Consider the following 26,730-nt stretch of genomic DNA (forward strand, 5'->3'; position numbering starts at 1 on the left):
GAATTTTCAATCTATTAAAAGAAGCTAATCTAAAACTTGGCCCCTCAAAATGTAAATTTATGTGTGAATCCGTGCAGTATTTGGGGCATGTAATTTCAGCAAGTGGAATCACCCCTGATCCAGAAAAAATTGAGCGACTAAAAAATTACGAAAGGCCGAAAACCATAGTAGAAATACAATCATTCTTGGGACTTGCATCTTATTACAGGCGTTTTATAAAAAATTTTGCAGATATAGCCCACCCGTTAATTGAGCTTACAAAAAAAACAAAAAACAGAGTTAACAAAAAAGGAAAAAAAGTAACAGTAATAACGAAAGAAGAAAATAAAAACAGTAATTTTGAATGGGGGGAAGAGGAACAAAAAGCCTTTAAGACCCTTCGCGAATGTCTCATAACACCGCCTAATGTCGCATTCCCTGATTTTAACAAGGAATTTTTAATTTTCACGGATGCAAGTAACTATGGTATTGGAGCGGTCTTAAGCCAGATTCAAAATGACCAGGAAGTAGTCATTGCGTATTCCAGTAGACATCTAAACAATGCTGAGCGCAACTATTCAGCAATAGAGCGTGAAGCACTTGCAATTGTTTATGGGATAAAAAGATATCGCCATTACATACAAGATGAAAGGTTTGAGATCGTAAGCGATCACAGACCACTACAATGGCTGGAATCTCACAAGGACGAGAATAGTAGGTTGGGACGGTGGTCGATTGCGTTATCAGCAGCAAAATACAAGATTAGATACAAACCTGGAAAAGAACATAGTAATGCTGATTTTTTCTCCCGTATTCGCGTTGTAGCAATCGAAGAACGTTCGGATTTAAAAAAAAAATTGATAGAAGAGCAGAAGAAAGACGAGCTGTGCGCAAAGATAATAAACTATTTGAATGAAGGAACCCTATCAGAAATGGATACATTAGAAAACCCTGATTGGGTGAAAGAAATAGGAACTTTTCGAATCGACAGCGGAGTACTGAGAAGGGATTTCTATCCTGCCTCAAAGAACAGAAAAAAATATGTACAGGAGCAGACCGTTGTGCCCTATTCCCTGAGAAAGAGTGTAGTTAAAGAATACCATGATTCTCTGTTAGCGGGACATCTAGCGTTTCTACGCACATACTTTAGAGTTAGGGACAAATTCTATTGGCCAGAGATGTTAAAAGACATAAAAAATTATTGCAAATCGTGCGAAGTTTGTGCATTACAAAGACGCGTGGTAACCAGAGCGTTTCTGAATCCTCTTGAAATAGCGACGGCCCCATTTGAAGTTATAGGTATGGATTTTCTACGGCCAATCAAACCCGAATCCTTGAACGGAAATAAATATGTATTGGTGATGACCGATGCTTTTTCAAAATGGACGGAGGTCGTAGCGTTGCCGAACCAGACGGCCGAAACGACTTGCCGAGCCTTAATGGACAAGATTGTACTGTATCACGGCCTACCCAAAATTATCATTACTGATAGAGGCTCCAATTTTACCTCCCAACTGTTCAACAGTTTGTGTAGAGAATTGAAAACTAAACACAAGACTACGACAGCCTATCATCCGCAATCAAATGGTATGACAGAGCGCTTCAACAAAACCGTAGTAGAAATGATTCGGAAATATATAGATGATGGTTATGAACATTGGGAAGAGGTATTGGGACCTATGGCGTCAGCGTATAGAAATTCAGTTCACTCATCCACAATGGAGAGCCCCTATTTTTTAATAATGGCGAAAGACCCAAATATGGTCGTCGATAGATTTTTAATCCCAGAAGCAGAACGACTAAGAGAGGGTTTCGCACTAGCAAGAAAAAATCTATTAGACGCCAGAGTAAGACAAAAAATTCAATATGACAAGAGGGCAAAAGAAAACAACTTTGAACTGGGAGACAGAGTACTGCTAGACGTAAGAGTGACTAAGATAGGCACGAGCAAAAAACTTAATCCGAGATATCAAGGTCCATATAGAATTTCCAAAGTCAACTCGAATGGAACGGTAGAAATACGTTCCTACAATGGCGCGAGAACTCAACTCACCCACGTAAATCGGTTAAAAGCATTAACCGAAAGTATGGTATGGCGTGATGAGGAATGTGTTGACTTTGACGATCTGAGAACGACCGAGTTAGGAGCGATAAGACAGTCTGACGAATCGTCTAATGGTGACAAGTCAGACGAGGAACCGGAAGAAGAATCCGACGAAGACGAAGCAGAAAATTTGGATTTCGAGAGAGAAAATAGTCCAATTAAGACAAGCCCTGAAACAAGTCAACAACCAGGCACCTTTGGGTACGGTAACCCTTTTTTAGAAAATAAAGTTCCTAAGCATATCCGGCCGAACCTAGAACAAACTAGGGACGAAGAAGCTAACGTACAAAAAGAGAAAGACAAACCAGTACAACCAAACGGTACCCAACGAGAAAAAAGAACACGAGTCGCGACCCGTCTTCCCGATAAGTTTAAGGACTTTGATATGGAAGCATAAAAAATAATAACCTAAATTCTCTTTCAATACTTGCAGAGAGTATAAAAAGACAAACAAAGGTGACAGTCACCAGGCACAAGCTAAAATAGAAGAGGAAACTGTTGTAGTCTTAAGTGCTTAGTCTCGACTGGTGTATTCTCTGTCTCCCCTCACCCGTTCGCCGCTAGGGGCGGGTTGAGCTGAGGCCAGTAGGCCACCTAGTGGTTCACATTACAACATCTTCCCCTTCCATGCAAATTTCAACACAAGAACAGGATTCTGGATAGGACAGCGCACTAATGCGTAGAACGATAGAAGAAGAGATAGGCGTAAGGTGATATGTGGATGAATGAGGCACGATTACTAGTTATGAAAGGCAAGAGAAATGAAGACATAGAATTATTCAATGAAGGACACAAATCTTAGTTAATGGTAAGCAAGTGAGACAACAATATCAGGATCTACGATAAAACCCTTGAAACACGAGCTGGACCTCCCGACCGAGCACAACCCGATAGCGGTTAAGTTAACTCGGGTCTACCGGGCGGGAAAACTGGCGGCCAGAACGGGTGAACATTGGGACCAGCACACTCCTTGCTGGGGTATCCCCACAAACCGCACCGCTGACGGCCTGGCGCTCATGACGTGGCCCCGGCGCTGGACTGGGGTAGGCTGGCCGCACTGCTAAAAGCGAGGCATTACCCCGCGAAGGGGTAGAATGACACTCCGGTTGGGTAGTTGTTGTAGACTGGGCCAGTACTGACCCGGAACTAGGGCAAGGTGTGTCACAGCCCACCGATGGGGTCACATGGAGAGGCGTTGCTGGCGCTGGAACAGAGTGCGTCAGCCTTGGCGACGGGAAAAGCACCGACTGGTCTGCTACACTCTCCAAGGCTCCATTTGTCTTACCTCGAGGCAGTAGGGGCTTACTGGGTGCGTCCAGTGGTGACGACGAAGAATGATCAATGTTGATGGCCCAGCGTGTTCTGCGAAACAGTCGGCCATCGGATAATCGGACCAGATATGAATTCGGCTCTGGACACACCTTTTCAACGGTTCCTGGCTGCCACCGAGAGTTGACACGAGCCCTGACTCGTTGCCCCACAAATAGGGCGGATGAGCGCACGTCAGTGCAGCGTGTATTCTGGAAGTGCGCCTTTCCTTGTCGTCGTCGTAACTGCAGCTGCACGAACGATGAGGGGACCACCCTCGGGGTGAGAGTAGACGGAAGGAACGGGAGTGAGCCGCGAAGATGGCGGCCTTGTAGGAGCACGGAGGGAGATGGTAACTGGTCCTATACTGGCGTTGAGCGGACTGCTGCTAAGACTTCCCACAGGGACTTGCCGTCCCGGAACATTTTCAACATGGTCTTTTTTACTGTCTGGATGTGCCTCTCTGCCAGACCATTAGACTGCGGGAACTCGGGGCTGGAAGTCAAATGACGAACTTGTCGTTTTGCACAAAAACGGTTAAACTCAACGCAATCAATTGCTTCCCATTGTCGGATATAATCTCCTCAGGGGTCCCGAAATCCGCGAAAAATCCGTCGAGGGCTTCAATGGTGGATGACGACGTGAGCGTGCGCAGTGTCGCCACACACGGCCACTTGCTGTACTCATCCACTAACAGCAGGTAGTGGACACCGCCAAACTGGAAGATGTCGGCTGATACCTTCTGGAATGGGTGGACCGGGATGCGGGTGGGAATTGTTATGCTGGATTGCTATGCTGGATTGTTATGCCGATTTTCTTGACACGATGGGCAGCTGGCCACCATGTTACGGATCTGGTCGTCACAACCGGACCAATAGACGGACGATTTTGCTCTCCTGACGCATTTCACTTCACCGAAGTGACCAAAATGGATGCCGTCCATTACCTCTCTTCTCAGCGATACTGGAACGACGAGTCTTTCTCCATAAAGGATGATGCCGCCGACTTCACTGAGGGAGTGGTGCACATTCCAATACGGCCGGGCCGGGAGTGGACAGTGACTCTTTTTGTCGGGCCAGTCCGTCAACAGCATTTCCTTGACTATTTTCAAAGCCGGATCCTCTTCAGTGGCTCGACTGTAACGAGATCGCGTATCCTGGAGAGGGATGACATGGTCTAAAACGGCATGAACTTGTTCCTGGCAACCCTCCGTGGCGTCATCTGTAAACAACACAGGCAAATGAGCTCTGCTGAGGGTGTCGGCGATGAAGAGTTCTTTTCCTGGCTTATACACCGGACAAAAGTCAAAACTTTGAAGCTGAAGGCGCATCCTTTGGATGCGAGGGGAGCAGTCGGCTACTTGCTTGTCCAGTAGGCCAACGAGTGGTTTGTGGTCGGACTCCACCGTGACTTGCTGGCCAAAGACGTACTGCTTAAACCGCATGAGTCCAAATTGCACGGCAAGCAGCTCCTTCTCCAATTGGCAATATCGCTGTTGTGTTGGGGTGAGGGAGGTCGATGAGTATGCTACGGGCTGACCGTTTTGCAGCAACACGGCTCCGAGCCCCGTTGGTGAAGCGTCCACCGATAGCACCGCCGGTAGGTCTAAATCGAAGCGCCGCAAGGCCGGAAGCGATGACATGGCTTCCTTAAGCTTGACCCATGCGGCTCTCTGTGGTTCCTCCCAGACCCAGGCGGACGACTCCTTCAACAAATCACGTAGGGAACGCGTCAAACCCGCGAGGTTCGGACAAAACTTATCCAAATAGGTGGCCATTCCCAGTAGTCGGACTAAGGCTGCCTTATCTGTGGGTTCAGGCATATTAACGATTGCTTCCACTTTCGACGGGTCCACTTTTACCACACCATCCCCTATTACGTGCCCCAGCCAAGGCACCTCCTTTAGGAAGAATTTGCACTTCTTTAATTGAAGCTTCAGGTTGTGCTGGCGGCAACGTGTAAGGACCTGGCGCAAGTTGGTCTGAAGCTCTTCCATCGATTCACCCGTGACTAAGAAGTCATCAAAGTATGTGATAACACCTGTGAGGTCGCCAAACAGCTCCGACATCGTGTGCAGATAGACTTCCGGCGCGGACTTCAAGCCAAAGGGCATGCGCAGAAAACGATAGCGTCCCCGAGGGGTTGCCATGGTGCACAAATAGGACGATTCCTCCGACAGAAGAATCTGATAAAAACCCTGCGCTGCATCCAGGCTGCAGAAGAACTTTGCTTTACCAATTTTGGCGAATAATTGTTCGACAGTGGGAATTGAATAGTGTTGACGTAGTACAGCCTTGTTTAAGCTAGACGGGTCGATGCAGATGCGAACGTCGCCATCCGGTTTGCTGACAACCATCATACGGCTCACCCAGTCAGTGGGCTCGGACACCGGAGCAATGATACCGTCCGCCACCATTTGGTCAAGCTTCCGGTACACCGGTTCTTCCAACCGGAACGGAATCCTCCCTGCGGGAGAGACGACCGGATCCACCGCATTACTCCCCGTACTCAACTTGATGACGTGCTCAATCGGAAGTTTTCCCAGCCCCGTGAAGACATCTAAAAACTCCGTGACGACTGCGGGAACGGGAGGCCGAGATACAGACTGAATCGAGTTTACACGCCGAATCAAGTCAAGGCTTTGGCAGGACGGGAGGCCCAATATTGACGGCTGACCCGGTTCATTCACCACTACAAAGTCCACTATATGCACAGTGCCCTTTACCACCACCTTTGCTGTGTGGACTCCAAGAACCGATAAGTAACCATTTTTGGCCCCATAGCGACGAAGACGAGGTCCAGGGCGGAGGCGTTGACGTCTGGTCGGCAAGCGATGAAACACTTCCTGTGGAAGGACGTTGCACGAGGCTCCGAAATCGAGTTTGACGGTTATGCTGACGCCATCCACTGACAAGGTTTCACTCCACTCGCTCACTGTTGCCGCCGCACGTCGCTCATGGCGCAGTTCATGGAACACATACTCCTCCACTGAGTGCTCTTCTGTTCCCTCGCTGGGCACCCCTTCCATGGAGTGAAGCTGCATTTTAGTACCTTTTTGAGCAGGCGTGCCTCCCATGCTGGATGCAGATGCACCAATTGGTACTCGAGACCCGGCCTGCTGTCGGCGACTTGGGCAACGCCGCGAGAAGTGGCCGTTAACTCCACACGAGAAACACGTGACATTTTGATCTGGACATCGGCCTCTTGCATGCTGCCGGCCACAACCCTTACAGTCGACCAGTTGCTGGGCTGCATCTCCACTAAAGGTCTTCGGCCGTGCCCCCTCACCAGCGCTAGAACTCTTTTTGACACCTTTTTCAGCCAGGCGATTCACCGAGTCGTCCGGCCGGCAAATAGTCAAATCCGATGTCATTTGCGTTAGCTGTGCACGAGATGCCTCGCATGCCCGAACAATGTCGCATGCTTTCGCTAGATCCAACGATTTTTCAAACAGAAGCTTTTCCCGTGTTTGGGTATCTGCTATACCCAGTACTACTTGGTCGCGGAGGACAGACTCAACCGACGTTCCATAGTTACATCCTTTCAACATGCCTCTGAGGCACACTATCCAAGAGTCAAAGGATTCCCCTGGCTGCTGATGGCGACGCAAGAACTTAAACCGTTCGAAGACTTCACTTTTAAGCGGTTCGAAATGGCTGTCAAACTTGTCTAGCACGGGCTTGATCTTTTTATCGTCGCCAGCCGTTGCGAACACGAATGTGTCAAAGATCTTAAAGCCCTCTACCCCTAGGAGAGTTATTAACACGCCAACCAGGACTTCTTCATCTGTTTCAGCTTTTCGAGTGGCCAACAGGTAGTACTCGAACTGACGCCGCCACATTTTCCACTCGGCGGCGAGATTTGGGGACGAGAAAGAGAACGGCTCTGGGGCTTTTAGGGAAGACGCCATAACGATGGGAACAAGTGCACAATCAAAGGTATTACTAGGCACACGAGAAGCACGCAGCAGCCACCACGAGACACCGCCGATGGGCCAGATACAACTGGATTCAACAATCTAAGCGAGCCACGTGTAAGGTGCGATCAACTAGCCGATAACTGATACGGGACACCCCAGAGTGTACAAGTTCAATTCCACAGGTAACACGATAAACTCAAGATGTCTCGACAAAACTCACCAAGAGCAAGGAAAGAGAAAAAAACGAAACTCTAGAGCAGTAGCTACCAAACTCATAACTAACACGTGAGGCTTTTTTTTTTTTTTCACATCACTTCTGACACCATGTTGTAGTCTTAAGTGCTTAGTCTCGACTGGTGTATTCTCTGTCTCCCCTCACCCGTTCGCCGCTAGGGGCGGGTTGAGCTGAGGCCAATAGGCCACCTAGTGGTTCACATTACAACAGAAACCAAAACAGAGGGAAAGTCTGTTGGAGGACGAAGTCGTTCTCTAAACGTTACAATATTTTGTGTTATAATTTTGCACGCCATAGCTGATTCGTGAACAACGAATCCATTGTGACCAATTTCGTTCAAATCGAACGAAGCGTGCGGGAGTTTTTCAGAAATAAAAAAAAAAAAAAAATTGAAGTTAGCGCTTAGATACGATGAAGCCTTGACTCACTAGGAGTAGAAATCCATAATTATTAATCCAATAATAAGCCACCAAGTCTTATTATATTTTTCCTCTCACATAACAACCAATTTCATAATTTTTTTCTCTCTCTCCTTAGTTTATTTTTGGTAGTACTATTGACCTGCCTTCAAACAGCATTGGCGATGAACGCTACGATATGCGACTGTAGTCAGGCAAAAATGAAAGGATTCTTGAACTTCGGCGATGAAACTTGCCAGATTATAGAAGATCCATCCCCCCCAAAAGCTGTTATATATACCCTCTTGTCCCACTTACCAGAAGTTAAACGATTCCCGGGATATATGTGTAGCGTCTGGTATGCCCATCGTTCAGTTAACACAGATTTCTTTGGTTGGCATACACATGGTCAAAGCAAATGGCCAGCAGTAGCTACTCCAGAAATGTGCAGCCAAATGAAAGAATTCAGAAGATGTGGCGACTACGCAATGAATCCGGCGGGGCCACGAAAATTTACTTACGACCTGTATCCTAACATACAACCATTGTGGATGAGAACAATAACCCATAAGGTTCTGAACTGTAAAATTGAAGAAGTAGCTCTAGAAACGGAATGCGACAATTGCACAATCAATTCTCCGTTAGGAACACTTTCAGGCAGCTTGAACGGGACAGCAACCATTAACTTCGTTACTTTAATCTGGGATAATTCATATAAAGAAAAGAAAGACTGCGAGCTTAAGTTAGTAAGAAGCGGAGAAGGACAGCTTTACAAAACAAATAATCCCGAGATCAAACGTTTACAGGATAAACACAGCCAAACAGACTTTCTCATCAACACAACAATGCTCACTTACTGCGGAAAGCGGCAGTTACAAAGTGTAATGGGAATGGAAAAAATTTTAGTAGCAATTAACATGGCACCCCCAACAGGAGATTTTGAGAAATTCGATCCCAATGCGACGGTAGAGAACGAGAGGAAAACCAGCAGTAATACAACAAATGCACAGGTCAAACAGGTTGCCTCAACAATAAAAGCAGAAATTGAAGCCGCAGCCCATGTCCAATACACCAGAGACATAGCATTAGACTACGAGAATAGACTGGCAAGAGAAATTCGTCGGTTACAATGTGAAAACCGAAAAATGAACCATTACAGCGTAATCGTAAGCGCTCAGTACAATGGCTGGTTAGCAGCTACTCACATGCAACTCCCAAGATGTTCGAAATTAGTAGCTAACGGTGCCCAAGCTTCAATCTTGCAATGTAGGGAGCAAAATGTTACCTTCAAAACTGAATTTACGAAATGTGGCCCCCAACCACGTTATCTTAAATTTACAATAGCAGTCGAAGGTTGGGAACTCGTGCCCTTCACCGACTGCTATTGGCATTCAAATTTTGTAAATTTTAATGGGAAAACTCACGCCTACAAAAATGGGGAATGGATTCCAGTATTTGCCAACATCCAAGTTCAAGGGAGAAAACTAATTGAAACGGAGAAATTCGAAGCCGACAACACTTTAGCAACCCTTCTGCAAATGCATCCAGCAATTCAAAATAGCCCTTTGAGTCATGCGTCGGTGATGGCTGACATCCTTGCCACCATTCACGAACATCATTCAGAGGACAACACAAAAGAACTTCTCACTTCCAATGTCTTAATTCACCATAGCGATGCCCCCCACGTAGATTTTGTAGCAAAAATGGGAGGGTGGATAAAAAATTTTTGAGCCATTTCAGGCTTCGGGATGATTTCAGTATTCGCCGTTAGATTTTGTGGTATCGGATCCCTCCTACTCAAAGCCTTCCCAATTATGTCAAAAATATTCCAACTAAACTGCTTCAGCAAAACACCAGCAGCAATTACTGCAACAGCCACACCACCGCCGATTCAAATCATTATGCCTCCTACCAGCAGTTCATATTCAACCAAATCCACAGCCTCGGAACGATCAACAGAGCCCCCACGCAGAAAGAAGAGGCAGCGAAACCGCCAACGCCCTAATCAACCTGAAACCGAATCCTTCCTCCAAGAAAATCAAGCCAACCCTCCCAGACGAGCTTGATGACTTACAATAATAAATACAATAATTTCGCCGCTGTGTACCTATAATCAATGTGCTCCAATTTGTTTACTTTCCTTAAAACCCTCTTCTAGACTCAATAGCATAATTTCTGGTGTCGGATTGTCCACTTTTCAAACCATGTTCCATTTTTTCGTCTCCTAAGTAGAAACGGGTCGTCAAAGGAAGTTACAAGGGAGAATGTAAAAGAGATCAAACGTATACGCACCCCCCAAAAAACAAAAACAAAAACAAAAAAGCACTGTAATAATACTCACGAAGGATATGCCGGCTGAATGGTTCAACTCGGGAGCACGACAAATAGACGAAGTCTAATTCAGGAAACTGAAACATCGTACCCGTGTAATCAGCGTAGGATCCACACATCATTCGATGAAAATAAAATACAGAAGCTGGTACCGATTGTTGCGGGACGCAACAAAAGAGGAAGGGGGGTGATGTAAGGAATTGATCTCCCAGATTGCAAAGAACCTTGAGAGTTCAACGTTCTCAGGGTAGCCCCTGTTATTGTCACAAAGCAATGCGGGGAGTTGACCGTGGGAACGACTTTCTACTCGTGACCTCCAATCGGAAACCCATCTAGCTAGTCTAGAATGTTCCCCCTTACTTGTCACTAGGGCAAGGCCAAGAGAAGACCATACACTGCTTCCTTTTCATTTTGACCTCTAAGAAATGTAACAAATAGGACCAAAAAAGCAGAAACAAGTAGATTCTTAGACGGACCATTATTCCCTTAACTTGTGTGTTATTCCTGTTCTTCAGTGTACTAAAACCCCTGTCCTGTGCTTCATCATCATGCTGCATTCTTCCTCACGGTGTTTCGGTGTACTTTCAATGCGGTAAATACAGAAATTACATTAAACCTCTAAATTTGTCGTTAATAGTCTACGAAACTATTACATAAGCGATGACTAAGCGCGGTCTTTTGTACAACACTTCTCCCTGCTGCAATGACTGAAGCCAACCCTTCTATTTCTTGCAATTACCCAGGTTTGGCAAATGTAGTACAATCAAAGTCTTGAGCTCTATACGGTCTACCCATGCTACCCGGGATTTTAGCTATAGCAGACCTACCCAGGTTGCTAAATCAGTTCAGTGCTATTATTATGGAGATCCGCATAGTGGAACAAACCTGCAAAGTGGGAAGATTCTCCCCTCACTCTGCCTGTGGCACTTTGCGAAACGCTGTGGTACATCGATTCAAAATATTCAAAATGTGTTGAAAACTATAGAAATAAATTTCATTTTCACTTGTTAAAATCCTGTGATGGCCCTTCGTGCAACTGTTTCCTTCATCAATCAGCAATAATCAAAGGATGTGTGGCCCAATGGATAAGGCGCCTGCCTACGGAGCAGGAGATTCCAGGTTCGATCCCTGGCACGTTCAGTAAATGGATGCAAGTATAAGATCGACGATTAGTAACGGTTCCACGAGTTCTTGTAACTAATATGAAAATTTTTCTGTGCAAACTTCAGGGAAGCTCTGTTTTCAGACGTCGTAGCTGCAGTCACGTCTCTTGCCATCGGTGTCTTTTCTTTGAATCCATTGATTGATCAATTGATAATGGCAACACAGCAACGTATCTCAAGGTGGCAGAATCGCAAAGTTGGAATTGTTGCAAAGAGGCAATGCGTTGAGGTTACACTCAAAGGTATCCCCGGGATCTCTTAAGCGATGACTAAGCGCGGTCTTTTGTACAACACTTCTCCCTGCTGCAATGACTGAAGCCAACCCTTCTATTTCTTGCAATTACCCAGGTTTGGCAAATGTAGTACAATCAAAGTCTTGAGCTCTATACGGTCTACCCATGCTACCCGGGATTTTAGCTATAGCAGACCTACCCAGGTTGCTAAATCAGTTCAGTGCTATTATTATGGAGATCCGCATAGTGGAACAAACCTGCAAAGTGGGAAGATTCTCCCCTCACTCTGCCTGTGGCACTTTGCGAAACGCTGTGGTACATCGATTCAAAATATTCAAAATGTGTTGAAAACTATAGAAATAAATTTCATTTTCACTTGTTAAAATCCTGTGATGGCCCTTCGTGCAACTGTTTCCTTTATCAATCAGCAATAATCAAAGGATGTGTGGCCCAATGGATAAGGCGCCTGCCTACGGAGCAGGAGATTCCAGGTTCGATCCCTGGCACGTTCAGTAAATGGATGCAAGTATAAGATCGACGATTAGTAACGGTTCCACGAGTTCTTGTAACTAATATGAAAATTTTTCTGTGCAAACTTCAGGGAAGCTCTGTTTTCAGACGTCGTAGCTGCAGTCACGTCTCTTGCCATCGGTGTCTTTTCTTTGAATCCATTGATTGATCAATTGATAATGGCAACACAGCAACGTATCTCAAGGTGGCAGAATCGCAAAGTTGGAATTGTTGCAAAGAGGCAATGCGTTGAGGTTACACTCAAAGGTATCCCCGGGATCTCTTAAGCGATGACTAAGCGCGGTCTTTTGTACAACACTTCTCCCTGCTGCAATGACTGAAGCCAACCCTTCTATTTCTTGCAATTACCCAGGTTTGGCAAATGTAGTACAATCAAAGTCTTGAGCTCTATACGGTCTACCCATGCTACCCGGGATTTTAGCTATAGCAGACCTACCCAGGTTGCTAAATCAGTTCAGTGCTATTATTATGGAGATCCGCATAGTGGAACAAACCTGCAAAGTGGGAAGATTCTCCCCTCACTCTGCCTGTGGCACTTTGCGAAACGCTGTGGTACATCGATTCAAAATATTCAAAATGTGTTGAAAACTATAGAAATAAATTTCATTTTCACTTGTTAAAATCCTGTGATGGCCCTTCGTGCAACTGTTTCCTTCATCAATCAGCAATAATCAAAGGATGTGTGGCCCAATGGATAAGGCGCCTGCCTACGGAGCAGGAGATTCCAGGTTCGATCCCTGGCACGTTCAGTAAATGGATGCAAGTATAAGATCGACGATTAGTAACGGTTCCACGAGTTCTTGTAACTAATATGAAAATTTTTCTGTGCAAACTTCAGGGAAGCTCTGTTTTCAGACGTCGTAGCTGCAGTCACGTCTCTTGCCATCGGTGTCTTTTCTTTGAATCCATTGATTGATCAATTGATAATGGCAACACAGCAACGTATCTCAAGGTGGCAGAATCGCAAAGTTGGAATTGTTGCAAAGAGGCAATGCGTTGAGGTTACACTCAAAGGTATCCCCGGGATCTCTTAAGCGATGACTAAGCGCGGTCTTTTGTACAACACTTCTCCCTGCTGCAATGACTGAAGCCAACCCTTCTATTTCTTGCAATTACCCAGGTTTGGCAAATGTAGTACAATCAAAGTCTTGAGCTCTATACGGTCTACCCATGCTACCCGGGATTTTAGCTATAGCAGACCTACCCAGGTTGCTAAATCAGTTCAGTGCTATTATTATGGAGATCCGCATAGTGGAACAAACCTGCAAAGTGGGAAGATTCTCCCCTCACTCTGCCTGTGGCACTTTGCGAAACGCTGTGGTACATCGATTCAAAATATTCAAAATGTGTTGAAAACTATAGAAATAAATTTCATTTTCACTTGTTAAAATCCTGTGATGGCCCTTCGTGCAACTGTTTCCTTTATCAATCAGCAATAATCAAAGGATGTGTGGCCCAATGGATAAGGCGCCTGCCTACGGAGCAGGAGATTCCAGGTTCGATCCCTGGCACGTTCAGTAAATGGATGCAAGTATAAGATCGACGATTAGTAACGGTTCCACGAGTTCTTGTAACTAATATGAAAATTTTTCTGTGCAAACTTCAGGGAAGCTCTGTTTTCAGACGTCGTAGCTGCAGTCACGTCTCTTGCCATCGGTGTCTTTTCTTTGAATCCATTGATTGATCAATTGATAATGGCAACACAGCAACGTATCTCAAGGTGGCAGAATCGCAAAGTTGGAATTGTTGCAAAGAGGCAATGCGTTGAGGTTACACTCAAAGGTATCCCCGGGATCTCTTAAGCGATGACTAAGCGCGGTCTTTTGTACAACACTTCTCCCTGCTGCAATGACTGAAGCCAACCCTTCTATTTCTTGCAATTACCCAGGTTTGGCAAATGTAGTACAATCAAAGTCTTGAGCTCTATACGGTCTACCCATGCTACCCGGGATTTTAGCTATAGCAGACCTACCCAGGTTGCTAAATCAGTTCAGTGCTATTATTATGGAGATCCGCATAGTGGAACAAACCTGCAAAGTGGGAAGATTCTCCCCTCACTCTGCCTGTGGCACTTTGCGAAACGCTGTGGTACATCGATTCAAAATATTCAAAATGTGTTGAAAACTATAGAAATAAATTTCATTTTCACTTGTTAAAATCCTGTGATGGCCCTTCGTGCAACTGTTTCCTTTATCAATCAGCAATAATCAAAGGATGTGTGGCCCAATGGATAAGGCGCCTGCCTACGGAGCAGGAGATTCCAGGTTCGATCCCTGGCACGTTCAGTAAATGGATGCAAGTATAAGATCGACGATTAGTAACGGTTCCACGAGTTCTTGTAACTAATATGAAAATTTTTCTGTGCAAACTTCAGGGAAGCTCTGTTTTCAGACGTCGTAGCTGCAGTCACGTCTCTTGCCATCGGTGTCTTTTCTTTGAATCCATTGATTGATCAATTGATAATGGCAACACAGCAACGTATCTCAAGGTGGCAGAATCGCAAAGTTGGAATTGTTGCAAAGAGGCAATGCGTTGAGGTTACACTCAAAGGTATCCCCGGGATCTCTTAAGCGATGACTAAGCGCGGTCTTTTGTACAACACTTCTCCCTGCTGCAATGACTGAAGCCAACCCTTCTATTTCTTGCAATTACCCAGGTTTGGCAAATGTAGTACAATCAAAGTCTTGAGCTCTATACGGTCTACCCATGCTACCCGGGATTTTAGCTATAGCAGACCTACCCAGGTTGCTAAATCAGTTCAGTGCTATTATTATGGAGATCCGCATAGTGGAACAAACCTGCAAAGTGGGAAGATTCTCCCCTCACTCTGCCTGTGGCACTTTGCGAAACGCTGTGGTACATCGATTCAAAATATTCAAAATGTGTTGAAAACTATAGAAATAAATTTCATTTTCACTTGTTAAAATCCTGTGATGGCCCTTCGTGCAACTGTTTCCTTTATCAATCAGCAATAATCAAAGGATGTGTGGCCCAATGGATAAGGCGCCTGCCTACGGAGCAGGAGATTCCAGGTTCGATCCCTGGCACGTTCAGTAAATGGATGCAAGTATAAGATCGACGATTAGTAACGGTTCCACGAGTTCTTGTAACTAATATGAAAATTTTTCTGTGCAAACTTCAGGGAAGCTCTGTTTTCAGACGTCGTAGCTGCAGTCACGTCTCTTGCCATCGGTGTCTTTTCTTTGAATCCATTGATTGATCAATTGATAATGGCAACACAGCAACGTATCTCAAGGTGGCAGAATCGCAAAGTTGGAATTGTTGCAAAGAGGCAATGCGTTGAGGTTACACTCAAAGGTATCCCCGGGATCTCTTAAGCGATGACTAAGCGCGGTCTTTTGTACAACACTTCTCCCTGCTGCAATGACTGAAGCCAACCCTTCTATTTCTTGCAATTACCCAGGTTTGGCAAATGTAGTACAATCAAAGTCTTGAGCTCTATACGGTCTACCCATGCTACCCGGGATTTTAGCTATAGCAGACCTACCCAGGTTGCTAAATCAGTTCAGTGCTATTATTATGGAGATCCGCATAGTGGAACAAACCTGCAAAGTGGGAAGATTCTCCCCTCACTCTGCCTGTGGCACTTTGCGAAACGCTGTGGTACATCGATTCAAAATATTCAAAATGTGTTGAAAACTATAGAAATAAATTTCATTTTCACTTGTTAAAATCCTGTGATGGCCCTTCGTGCAACTGTTTCCTTTATCAATCAGCAATAATCAAAGGATGTGTGGCCCAATGGATAAGGCGCCTGCCTACGGAGCAGGAGATTCCAGGTTCGATCCCTGGCACGTTCAGTAAATGGATGCAAGTATAAGATCGACGATTAGTAACGGTTCCACGAGTTCTTGTAACTAATATGAAAATTTTTCTGTGCAAACTTCAGGGAAGCTCTGTTTTCAGACGTCGTAGCTGCAGTCACGTCTCTTGCCATCGGTGTCTTTTCTTTGAATCCATTGATTGATCAATTGATAATGGCAACACAGCAACGTATCTCAAGGTGGCAGAATCGCAAAGTTGGAATTGTTGCAAAGAGGCAATGCGTTGAGGTTACACTCAAAGGTATCCCCGGGATCTCTTAAGCGATGACTAAGCGCGGTCTTTTGTACAACACTTCTCCCTGCTGCAATGACTGAAGCCAACCCTTCTATTTCTTGCAATTACCCAGGTTTGGCAAATGTAGTACAATCAAAGTCTTGAGCTCTATACGGTCTACCCATGCTACCCGGGATTTTAGCTATAGCAGACCTACCCAGGTTGCTAAATCAGTTCAGTGCTATTATTATGGAGATCCGCATAGTGGAACAAACCTGCAAAGTGGGAAGATTCTCCCCTCACTCTGCCTGTGGCACTTTGCGAAACGCTGTGGTACATCGATTCAAAATATTCAAAATGTGTTGAAAACTATAGAAATAAATTTCATTTTCACTTGTTAAAATCCTGTGATGGCCCTTCGTGCAACTGTTTCCTTTATCAATCAGCAATAATCAAAGGATGTGTGGCCCAATGGATAAGGCGCCTGCCTACGGAGCAGGAGATTCCAGGTTCGATCCCTGGCACGTTCAGTAAATGGATGCAAGTATAAGATCGACGATTAGTAACGGTTCCACGAGTTCTTGTAACTAATATGAAAATTTTTCTGTGCAAACTTCAGGGAAGCTCTGTTTTCAGACGTCGTAGCTGCAGTCACGTCTCTTGCCATCGGTGTCTTTTCTTTGAATCCATTGATTGATCAATTGATAATGGCAACACAGCAACGTATCTCAAGGTGGCAGAATCGCAAAGTTGGAATTGTTGCAAAGAGGCAATGCGTTGAGGTTACACTCAAAGGTATCCCCGGGATCTCTTAAGCGATGACTAAGCGCGGTCTTTTGTACAACACTTCTCCCTGCTGCAATGACTGAAGCCAACCCTTCTATTTCTTGCAATTACCCAGGTTTGGCAAATGTAGTACAATCAAAGTCTTGAGCTCTATACGGTCTACCCATGCTACCCGGGATTTTAGCTATAGCAGACCTACCCAGGTTGCTAAATCAGTTCAGTGCTATTATTATGGAGATCCGCATAGTGGAACAAACCTGCAAAGTGGGAAGATTCTCCCCTCACTCTGCCTGTGGCACTTTGCGAAACGCTGTGGTACATCGATTCAAAATATTCAAAATGTGTTGAAAACTATAGAAATAAATTTCATTTTCACTTGTTAAAATCCTGTGATGGCCCTTCGTGCAACTGTTTCCTTTATCAATCAGCAATAATCAAAGGATGTGTGGCCCAATGGATAAGGCGCCTGCCTACGGAGCAGGAGATTCCAGGTTCGATCCCTGGCACGTTCAGTAAATGGATGCAAGTATAAGATCGACGATTAGTAACGGTTCCACGAGTTCTTGTAACTAATATGAAAATTTTTCTGTGCAAACTTCAGGGAAGCTCTGTTTTCAGACGTCGTAGCTGCAGTCACGTCTCTTGCCATCGGTGTCTTTTCTTTGAATCCATTGATTGATCAATTGATAATGGCAACACAGCAACGTATCTCAAGGTGGCAGAATCGCAAAGTTGGAATTGTTGCAAAGAGGCAATGCGTTGAGGTTACACTCAAAGGTATCCCCGGGATCTCTTAAGCGATGACTAAGCGCGGTCTTTTGTACAACACTTCTCCCTGCTGCAATGACTGAAGCCAACCCTTCTATTTCTTGCAATTACCCAGGTTTGGCAAATGTAGTACAATCAAAGTCTTGAGCTCTATACGGTCTACCCATGCTACCCGGGATTTTAGCTATAGCAGACCTACCCAGGTTGCTAAATCAGTTCAGTGCTATTATTATGGAGATCCGCATAGTGGAACAAACCTGCAAAGTGGGAAGATTCTCCCCTCACTCTGCCTGTGGCACTTTGCGAAACGCTGTGGTACATCGATTCAAAATATTCAAAATGTGTTGAAAACTATAGAAATAAATTTCATTTTCACTTGTTAAAATCCTGTGATGGCCCTTCGTGCAACTGTTTCCTTTATCAATCAGCAATAATCAAAGGATGTGTGGCCCAATGGATAAGGCGCCTGCCTACGGAGCAGGAGATTCCAGGTTCGATCCCTGGCACGTTCAGTAAATGGATGCAAGTATAAGATCGACGATTAGTAACGGTTCCACGAGTTCTTGTAACTAATATGAAAATTTTTCTGTGCAAACTTCAGGGAAGCTCTGTTTTCAGACGTCGTAGCTGCAGTCACGTCTCTTGCCATCGGTGTCTTTTCTTTGAATCCATTGATTGATCAATTGATAATGGCAACACAGCAACGTATCTCAAGGTGGCAGAATCGCAAAGTTGGAATTGTTGCAAAGAGGCAATGCGTTGAGGTTACACTCAAAGGTATCCCCGGGATCTCTTAAGCGATGACTAAGCGCGGTCTTTTGTACAACACTTCTCCCTGCTGCAATGACTGAAGCCAACCCTTCTATTTCTTGCAATTACCCAGGTTTGGCAAATGTAGTACAATCAAAGTCTTGAGCTCTATACGGTCTACCCATGCTACCCGGGATTTTAGCTATAGCAGACCTACCCAGGTTGCTAAATCAGTTCAGTGCTATTATTATGGAGATCCGCATAGTGGAACAAACCTGCAAAGTGGGAAGATTCTCCCCTCACTCTGCCTGTGGCACTTTGCGAAACGCTGTGGTACATCGATTCAAAATATTCAAAATGTGTTGAAAACTATAGAAATAAATTTCATTTTCACTTGTTAAAATCCTGTGATGGCCCTTCGTGCAACTGTTTCCTTTATCAATCAGCAATAATCAAAGGATGTGTGGCCCAATGGATAAGGCGCCTGCCTACGGAGCAGGAGATTCCAGGTTCGATCCCTGGCACGTTCAGTAAATGGATGCAAGTATAAGATCGACGATTAGTAACGGTTCCACGAGTTCTTGTAACTAATATGAAAATTTTTCTGTGCAAACTTCAGGGAAGCTCTGTTTTCAGACGTCGTAGCTGCAGTCACGTCTCTTGCCATCGGTGTCTTTTCTTTGAATCCATTGATTGATCAATTGATAATGGCAACACAGCAACGTATCTCAAGGTGGCAGAATCGCAAAGTTGGAATTGTTGCAAAGAGGCAATGCGTTGAGGTTACACTCAAAGGTATCCCCGGGATCTCTTAAGCGATGACTAAGCGCGGTCTTTTGTACAACACTTCTCCCTGCTGCAATGACTGAAGCCAACCCTTCTATTTCTTGCAATTACCCAGGTTTGGCAAATGTAGTACAATCAAAGTCTTGAGCTCTATACGGTCTACCCATGCTACCCGGGATTTTAGCTATAGCAGACCTACCCAGGTTGCTAAATCAGTTCAGTGCTATTATTATGGAGATCCGCATAGTGGAACAAACCTGCAAAGTGGGAAGATTCTCCCCTCACTCTGCCTGTGGCACTTTGCGAAACGCTGTGGTACATCGATTCAAAATATTCAAAATGTGTTGAAAACTATAGAAATAAATTTCATTTTCACTTGTTAAAATCCTGTGATGGCCCTTCGTGCAACTGTTTCCTTTATCAATCAGCAATAATCAAAGGATGTGTGGCCCAATGGATAAGGCGCCTGCCTACGGAGCAGGAGATTCCAGGTTCGATCCCTGGCACGTTCAGTAAATGGATGCAAGTATAAGATCGACGATTAGTAACGGTTCCACGAGTTCTTGTAACTAATATGAAAATTTTTCTGTGCAAACTTCAGGGAAGCTCTGTTTTCAGACGTCGTAGCTGCAGTCACGTCTCTTGCCATCGGTGTTCTTTTCTTTGAATCCATTGATTGATCAATTGATAATGGCAACACAGCAACGTATCTCAAGGTGGCAGAATCGCAAAGTTGGAATTGTTGCAAAGAGGCAATGCGTTGAGGTTACACTCAAAGGTATCCCCGGGATCTCTTAAGCGATGACTAAGCGCGGTCTTTTGTACAACACTTCTCCCTGCTGCAATGACTGAAGCCAACCCTTCTATTTCTTGCAATTACCCAGGTTTGGCAAATGTAGTACAATCAAAGTCTTGAGCTCTATACGGTCTACCCATGCTACCCGGGATTTTAGCTATAGCAGACCTACCCAGGTTGCTAAATCAGTTCAGTGCTATTATTATGGAGATCCGCATAGTGGAACAAACCTGCAAAGTGGGAAGATTCTCCCCTCACTCTGCCTGTGGCACTTTGCGAAACGCTGTGGTACATCGATTCAAAATATTCAAAATGTGTTGAAAACTATAGAAATAAATTTCATTTTCACTTGTTAAAATCCTGTGATGGCCCTTCGTGCAACTGTTTCCTTTATCAATCAGCAATAATCAAAGGATGTGTGGCCCAATGGATAAGGCGCCTGCCTACGGAGCAGGAGATTCCAGGTTCGATCCCTGGCACGTTCAGTAAATGGATGCAAGTATAAGATCGACGATTAGTAACGGTTCCACGAGTTCTTGTAACTAATATGAAAATTTTTCTGTGCAAACTTCAGGGAAGCTCTGTTTTCAGACGTCGTAGCTGCAGTCACGTCTCTTGCCATCGGTGTCTTTTCTTTGAATCCATTGATTGATCAATTGATAATGGCAACACAGCAACGTATCTCAAGGTGGCAGAATCGCAAAGTTGGAATTGTTGCAAAGAGGCAATGCGTTGAGGTTACACTCAAAGGTATCCCCGGGATCTCTTAAGCGATGACTAAGCGCGGTCTTTTGTACAACACTTCTCCCTGCTGCAATGACTGAAGCCAACCCTTCTATTTCTTGCAATTACCCAGGTTTGGCAAATGTAGTACAATCAAAGTCTTGAGCTCTATACGGTCTACCCATGCTACCCGGGATTTTAGCTATAGCAGACCTACCCAGGTTGCTAAATCAGTTCAGTGCTATTATTATGGAGATCCGCATAGTGGAACAAACCTGCAAAGTGGGAAGATTCTCCCCTCACTCTGCCTGTGGCACTTTGCGAAACGCTGTGGTACATCGATTCAAAATATTCAAAATGTGTTGAAAACTATAGAAATAAATTTCATTTTCACTTGTTAAAATCCTGTGATGGCCCTTCGTGCAACTGTTTCCTTCATCAATCAGCAATAATCAAAGGATGTGTGGCCCAATGGATAAGGCGCCTGCCTACGGAGCAGGAGATTCCAGGTTCGATCCCTGGCACGTTCAGTAAATGGATGCAAGTATAAGATCGACGATTAGTAACGGTTCCACGAGTTCTTGTAACTAATATGAAAATTTTTCTGTGCAAACTTCAGGGAAGCTCTGTTTTCAGACGTCGTAGCTGCAGTCACGTCTCTTGCCATCGGTGTCTTTTCTTTGAATCCATTGATTGATCAATTGATAATGGCAACACAGCAACGTATCTCAAGGTGGCAGAATCGCAAAGTTGGAATTGTTGCAAAGAGGCAATGCGTTGAGGTTACACTCAAAGGTATCCCCGGGATCTCTTAAGCGATGACTAAGCGCGGTCTTTTGTACAACACTTCTCCCTGCTGCAATGACTGAAGCCAACCCTTCTATTTCTTGCAATTACCCAGGTTTGGCAAATGTAGTACAATCAAAGTCTTGAGCTCTATACGGTCTACCCATGCTACCCGGGATTTTAGCTATAGCAGACCTACCCAGGTTGCTAAATCAGTTCAGTGCTATTATTATGGAGATCCGCATAGTGGAACAAACCTGCAAAGTGGGAAGATTCTCCCCTCACTCTGCCTGTGGCACTTTGCGAAACGCTGTGGTACATCGATTCAAAATATTCAAAATGTGTTGAAAACTATAGAAATAAATTTCATTTTCACTTGTTAAAATCCTGTGATGGCCCTTCGTGCAACTGTTTCCTTTATCAATCAGCAATAATCAAAGGATGTGTGGCCCAATGGATAAGGCGCCTGCCTACGGAGCAGGAGATTCCAGGTTCGATCCCTGGCACGTTCAGTAAATGGATGCAAGTATAAGATCGACGATTAGTAACGGTTCCACGAGTTCTTGTAACTAATATGAAAATTTTTCTGTGCAAACTTCAGGGAAGCTCTGTTTTCAGACGTCGTAGCTGCAGTCACGTCTCTTGCCATCGGTGTCTTTTCTTTGAATCCATTGATTGATCAATTGATAATGGCAACACAGCAACGTATCTCAAGGTGGCAGAATCGCAAAGTTGGAATTGTTGCAAAGAGGCAATGCGTTGAGGTTACACTCAAAGGTATCCCCGGGATCTCTTAAGCGATGACTAAGCGCGGTCTTTTGTACAACACTTCTCCCTGCTGCAATGACTGAAGCCAACCCTTCTATTTCTTGCAATTACCCAGGTTTGGCAAATGTAGTACAATCAAAGTCTTGAGCTCTATACGGTCTACCCATGCTACCCGGGATTTTAGCTATAGCAGACCTACCCAGGTTGCTAAATCAGTTCAGTGCTATTATTATGGAGATCCGCATAGTGGAACAAACCTGCAAAGTGGGAAGATTCTCCCCTCACTCTGCCTGTGGCACTTTGCGAAACGCTGTGGTACATCGATTCAAAATATTCAAAATGTGTTGAAAACTATAGAAATAAATTTCATTTTCACTTGTTAAAATCCTGTGATGGCCCTTCGTGCAACTGTTTCCTTTATCAATCAGCAATAATCAAAGGATGTGTGGCCCAATGGATAAGGCGCCTGCCTACGGAGCAGGAGATTCCAGGTTCGATCCCTGGCACGTTCAGTAAATGGATGCAAGTATAAGATCGACGATTAGTAACGGTTCCACGAGTTCTTGTAACTAATATGAAAATTTTTCTGTGCAAACTTCAGGGAAGCTCTGTTTTCAGACGTCGTAGCTGCAGTCACGTCTCTTGCCATCGGTGTCTTTTCTTTGAATCCATTGATTGATCAATTGATAATGGCAACACAGCAACGTATCTCAAGGTGGCAGAATCGCAAAGTTGGAATTGTTGCAAAGAGGCAATGCGTTGAGGTTACACTCAAAGGTATCCCCGGGATCTCTTAAGCGATGACTAAGCGCGGTCTTTTGTACAACACTTCTCCCTGCTGCAATGACTGAAGCCAACCCTTCTATTTCTTGCAATTACCCAGGTTTGGCAAATGTAGTACAATCAAAGTCTTGAGCTCTATACGGTCTACCCATGCTACCCGGGATTTTAGCTATAGCAGACCTACCCAGGTTGCTAAATCAGTTCAGTGCTATTATTATGGAGATCCGCATAGTGGAACAAACCTGCAAAGTGGGAAGATTCTCCCCTCACTCTGCCTGTGGCACTTTGCGAAACGCTGTGGTACATCGATTCAAAATATTCAAAATGTGTTGAAAACTATAGAAATAAATTTCATTTTCACTTGTTAAAATCCTGTGATGGCCCTTCGTGCAACTGTTTCCTTTATCAATCAGCAATAATCAAAGGATGTGTGGCCCAATGGATAAGGCGCCTGCCTACGGAGCAGGAGATTCCAGGTTCGATCCCTGGCACGTTCAGTAAATGGATGCAAGTATAAGATCGACGATTAGTAACGGTTCCACGAGTTCTTGTAACTAATATGAAAATTTTTCTGTGCAAACTTCAGGGAAGCTCTGTTTTCAGACGTCGTAGCTGCAGTCACGTCTCTTGCCATCGGTGTCTTTTCTTTGAATCCATTGATTGATCAATTGATAATGGCAACACAGCAACGTATCTCAAGGTGGCAGAATCGCAAAGTTGGAATTGTTGCAAAGAGGCAATGCGTTGAGGTTACACTCAAAGGTATCCCCGGGATCTCTTAAGCGATGACTAAGCGCGGTCTTTTGTACAACACTTCTCCCTGCTGCAATGACTGAAGCCAACCCTTCTATTTCTTGCAATTACCCAGGTTTGGCAAATGTAGTACAATCAAAGTCTTGAGCTCTATACGGTCTACCCATGCTACCCGGGATTTTAGCTATAGCAGACCTACCCAGGTTGCTAAATCAGTTCAGTGCTATTATTATGGAGATCCGCATAGTGGAACAAACCTGCAAAGTGGGAAGATTCTCCCCTCACTCTGCCTGTGGCACTTTGCGAAACGCTGTGGTACATCGATTCAAAATATTCAAAATGTGTTGAAAACTATAGAAATAAATTTCATTTTCACTTGTTAAAATCCTGTGATGGCCCTTCGTGCAACTGTTTCCTTTATCAATCAGCAATAATCAAAGGATGTGTGGCCCAATGGATAAGGCGCCTGCCTACGGAGCAGGAGATTCCAGGTTCGATCCCTGGCACGTTCAGTAAATGGATGCAAGTATAAGATCGACGATTAGTAACGGTTCCACGAGTTCTTGTAACTAATATGAAAATTTTTCTGTGCAAACTTCAGGGAAGCTCTGTTTTCAGACGTCGTAGCTGCAGTCACGTCTCTTGCCATCGGTGTCTTTTCTTTGAATCCATTGATTGATCAATTGATAATGGCAACACAGCAACGTATCTCAAGGTGGCAGAATCGCAAAGTTGGAATTGTTGCAAAGAGACAATGCGTTTGTTAAGTTAAGTCAAGGATATTCTTCATATAGATCTTCACTTATGCAATTGTATTCATGAACATACCTTTAACACAAGAATAGATAAGATGTAATACTTAATTGTATAAGTTGAGAGAGACGTTGACACGTAGGTGGCAGAAAGTCAAGAGAGCGAGTCACACACTTGTCACGTCAAAAGAAGAGATAAGAGGTTGGGACATCACATAAGGCTTAACAGTAGGAATGAGTTCAGGTAATACTAAACGGTAATAGAGAGGTTTGCCTATTTCAACACTTCCACTCAAACCTTAATCTTTACAAGCTGGAACTCTTGATCCCGATTTCTTCTCTTAGCCAATTGAAGCGGGCGGCTGCCAAAGGTTTGGTTAGAATGTCAGCCAATTGATTGTTGGTATCAACATACGAGATATTGATTTCTCCTCCTTCCTGTTGATCCCGAATGTAGTGGTATTTGATGTCAATGTGTTTGGTGCGTTGGTGTGAATCCGGATTACGCACGAGACGGACAGCACTCTGGTTATCGCAGAGTAGGGGAATAGGATTCGTTTCTTGCAGTCCCAGTTCAATAAGTAGCCGTTTTAACCAGACAGCTTCTCGTGTTGATTCGCAGGCCGCAATGTACTCGGATTCGGTCGTTGAGAGACTTGTGCATTTTTGCCGCTTGCAGCCCCAGGCGACGGGTCCTCCATGGAGTAGAAATACATATCCAGTGGTTGAGCGTCGTGTTTCAACATCTCCAGCATAGTCCGCATCTGTAAAACCTGTAAGTGTACTACTGGAGCTTCCACTGAAACAAAGACCGTAATTGCGGGTTCCTGATAAATACGATAGGATTCGTTTGACTCCTTCCCAGTGGGCAGGTCCAGGGTTGTGACTGAATCTAGCTACTTGGTTGGTTGCGAAAGCAATGTCTGGTCGAGTGGTGGACGTCAAATACATAAGGCAACCGACGGCTTCTTGATAGGGGGTAGTTTGCATCGACAGTTCTTCTTCTTCGTTGGTTGGTGCCATAGCTGGTGGTCAGTCTGCCACTCGGATCAGATGGAATGGTTTTTGGATGGCATGACTCCATTTTAAATTTGTTCAGGATTTTAGTTATGAAATCAGTTTGAGTGATTAAGATTTTGCGGTGTTCTCGTCTTCTAGTGATTTCGAGCCCCACGAATCGATCTGCTGCCATTGTTCGCATGTCAAAGTGGTTCTTCAGATGTTCAAGAATTGTGTTGACTGTTGTTGGGTTGTTGCTGCATACCAATCCATCGGTAACCCAGATGGCGACATACGTAATCTCCTCTTGTTGACGGCGGAAGTAGACACATGGATCTGTTGTACTACGGGTCAAACCGAACTTCACCAGAAATTTGTTGAATTCTTGATTCCACATGCGCGGAGCCTGTTTGAGTCCATAGATCGATTTCTTCAGCAGACACATACATTGGTTTGTTCTCTAGGGTCTATGAAACCGTCTGGCTGCTCTAGATACAGTTCTTCTTCTAGATGTCCGTATAAGAAGGCCGTTTTAATATCCAGTTGGATAAGTTCGAGATCCAGCGCCGCAGCCGTAGAGAGTATGACACGGAGGGAGTCGTAAGTTACTACTGGGGCATAAGTTTCTCCATAGTCAATTCCTTGACGTTGGGTGTAACCCTTGGCCACCAGTCGCGCCTTGTATCTTGGGGGCGCACCATTGAGGCCTGGTTTCACTTTAAATATCCACTGGCTTTTGATGGTTTTTTGTCCAGCGGGAAGCGGCATTAGGATCCATGTTCTGTTTTTGATGAGTGAGAGATATTCCTCTTCTATCGCTGCTTTCCAAAGCGTTGCCTCCTCACATGAAATTGCCTCTTGGTAATTAACTGGTTCAAATTGGTCAGCTAGTAGTGAGATTTCAGATACCAACATTGCCTGTGAAGCCTTCTTTTTTTCGTTGTAGATTGCAACTCTAGCTGATCTGCGGTGGGGTACGTCGTAGTTTAGTTGAGTGTCCTTTTCTATTATAGCTTGAAG

The 26,730-nt window shown here is 44.7% G+C and overlaps 2 protein-coding genes, 2 long non-coding RNA genes, 18 other non-coding genes and 1 pseudogene across 37 annotated transcripts; 21 read left to right on the forward strand and 2 right to left on the reverse strand.

The window, feature by feature from the left end:
* Window positions 1-4,181: 4,181 nt before the first annotated feature.
* On the reverse strand, window positions 4,182-7,301 carry LOC123467863 (uncharacterized protein K02A2.6-like). Its single transcript, XM_045167631.1, has one exon. It carries the CDS (start codon window positions 7,299-7,301, stop codon window positions 4,182-4,184), a length of 3,120 nt encoding a protein of 1,039 aa, XP_045023566.1.
* Window positions 7,302-8,204: 903 nt separating this feature from the next.
* Window positions 8,205-10,009, forward strand: LOC123467864 (annotated as a pseudogene).
* Window positions 10,010-10,942: 933 nt separating this feature from the next.
* LOC123467866 lies at window positions 10,943-20,003 on the forward strand. 12 transcript variants are annotated; one of them, XR_006641966.1, is made up of 26 exons: window positions 10,943-11,217; window positions 11,331-11,428; window positions 11,504-11,985; window positions 12,099-12,196; window positions 12,272-12,753; window positions 12,867-12,964; window positions 13,040-13,521; window positions 13,635-13,732; window positions 13,808-14,289; window positions 14,403-14,500; window positions 14,576-15,057; window positions 15,171-15,268; window positions 15,344-15,825; window positions 15,939-16,036; window positions 16,112-16,593; window positions 16,707-16,804; window positions 16,880-17,361; window positions 17,475-17,572; window positions 17,648-18,129; window positions 18,243-18,340; window positions 18,416-18,897; window positions 19,011-19,108; window positions 19,184-19,359; window positions 19,466-19,665; window positions 19,779-19,876; window positions 19,952-20,003. It is a non-coding gene; the product is annotated as an uncharacterized LOC123467866 (long non-coding RNA). The 12 variants fall into 12 exon arrangements; XR_006641965.1 differs by having other exon boundaries at window positions 18,416-18,591; window positions 18,698-18,897; window positions 19,184-19,665; XR_006641964.1 differs by having other exon boundaries at window positions 17,648-17,823; window positions 17,930-18,129; window positions 19,184-19,665.
* Trnar-acg lies at window positions 11,342-11,414 on the forward strand. Its single transcript has one exon. It is a non-coding gene; the product is annotated as a tRNA-Arg (tRNA).
* Window positions 12,110-12,182, forward strand: Trnar-acg. Its single transcript has one exon. It is a non-coding gene; the product is annotated as a tRNA-Arg (tRNA).
* On the forward strand, window positions 12,878-12,950 carry Trnar-acg. Its single transcript has one exon. It is a non-coding gene; the product is annotated as a tRNA-Arg (tRNA).
* On the forward strand, window positions 13,646-13,718 carry Trnar-acg. Its single transcript has one exon. It is a non-coding gene; the product is annotated as a tRNA-Arg (tRNA).
* Trnar-acg lies at window positions 14,414-14,486 on the forward strand. The gene has a single exon. It is a non-coding gene; the product is annotated as a tRNA-Arg (tRNA).
* Trnar-acg lies at window positions 15,182-15,254 on the forward strand. Its single transcript has one exon. It is a non-coding gene; the product is annotated as a tRNA-Arg (tRNA).
* Window positions 15,950-16,022, forward strand: Trnar-acg. Its single transcript has one exon. It is a non-coding gene; the product is annotated as a tRNA-Arg (tRNA).
* Window positions 16,718-16,790, forward strand: Trnar-acg. Its single transcript has one exon. It is a non-coding gene; the product is annotated as a tRNA-Arg (tRNA).
* Window positions 17,486-17,558, forward strand: Trnar-acg. Its single transcript has one exon. It is a non-coding gene; the product is annotated as a tRNA-Arg (tRNA).
* Trnar-acg lies at window positions 18,254-18,326 on the forward strand. Its single transcript has one exon. It is a non-coding gene; the product is annotated as a tRNA-Arg (tRNA).
* Trnar-acg lies at window positions 19,022-19,094 on the forward strand. Its single transcript has one exon. It is a non-coding gene; the product is annotated as a tRNA-Arg (tRNA).
* Trnar-acg lies at window positions 19,790-19,862 on the forward strand. The gene has a single exon. It is a non-coding gene; the product is annotated as a tRNA-Arg (tRNA).
* Window positions 20,004-20,011: 8 nt separating the features above from the next.
* LOC123467867 lies at window positions 20,012-24,701 on the forward strand. Of its 5 annotated transcripts, none has more exons than XR_006641971.1 (15): window positions 20,012-20,128; window positions 20,235-20,434; window positions 20,548-20,645; window positions 20,721-21,202; window positions 21,316-21,413; window positions 21,489-21,970; window positions 22,084-22,181; window positions 22,257-22,738; window positions 22,852-22,949; window positions 23,025-23,506; window positions 23,620-23,717; window positions 23,793-23,968; window positions 24,075-24,274; window positions 24,388-24,485; window positions 24,561-24,701. It is a non-coding gene; the product is annotated as an uncharacterized LOC123467867 (long non-coding RNA). The 5 variants fall into 5 exon arrangements; XR_006641970.1 differs by having other exon boundaries at window positions 20,021-20,434; window positions 23,025-23,200; window positions 23,307-23,506; XR_006641969.1 differs by having other exon boundaries at window positions 20,021-20,434; window positions 22,257-22,432; window positions 22,539-22,738.
* On the forward strand, window positions 20,559-20,631 carry Trnar-acg. Its single transcript has one exon. It is a non-coding gene; the product is annotated as a tRNA-Arg (tRNA).
* Window positions 21,327-21,399, forward strand: Trnar-acg. The gene has a single exon. It is a non-coding gene; the product is annotated as a tRNA-Arg (tRNA).
* Trnar-acg lies at window positions 22,095-22,167 on the forward strand. The gene has a single exon. It is a non-coding gene; the product is annotated as a tRNA-Arg (tRNA).
* Window positions 22,863-22,935, forward strand: Trnar-acg. Its single transcript has one exon. It is a non-coding gene; the product is annotated as a tRNA-Arg (tRNA).
* Trnar-acg lies at window positions 23,631-23,703 on the forward strand. The gene has a single exon. It is a non-coding gene; the product is annotated as a tRNA-Arg (tRNA).
* Window positions 24,399-24,471, forward strand: Trnar-acg. The gene has a single exon. It is a non-coding gene; the product is annotated as a tRNA-Arg (tRNA).
* Window positions 24,702-25,017: 316 nt separating the features above from the next.
* On the reverse strand, window positions 25,018-25,734 carry LOC123467865 (secreted RxLR effector protein 161-like). The gene has a single exon (XM_045167632.1). The coding sequence runs from the start codon at window positions 25,732-25,734 to the stop codon at window positions 25,018-25,020; it is 717 nt and encodes a 238-aa protein (XP_045023567.1).
* Window positions 25,735-26,730: the final 996 nt, after the last annotated feature.

Source organism: Daphnia magna, unplaced genomic scaffold, assembly GCF_020631705.1.
Source record: "Daphnia magna isolate NIES unplaced genomic scaffold, ASM2063170v1.1 Dm_contigs251, whole genome shotgun sequence".
Taxonomy (NCBI): domain Eukaryota; kingdom Metazoa; phylum Arthropoda; class Branchiopoda; order Diplostraca; family Daphniidae; genus Daphnia; species Daphnia magna.

Bases quoted from the DNA above. Each gene is read 5' to 3' on its own strand.
- LOC123467863 (XM_045167631.1), bottom strand. From the start codon at position 7,301: ATGGCGTCTTCCCTAAAAGCCCCAGAGCCGTTCTCTTTCTCGTCCCCA.
- LOC123467865 (XM_045167632.1), bottom strand. From the start codon at position 25,734: ATGGCACCAACCAACGAAGAAGAAGAACTGTCGATGCAAACTACCCCC.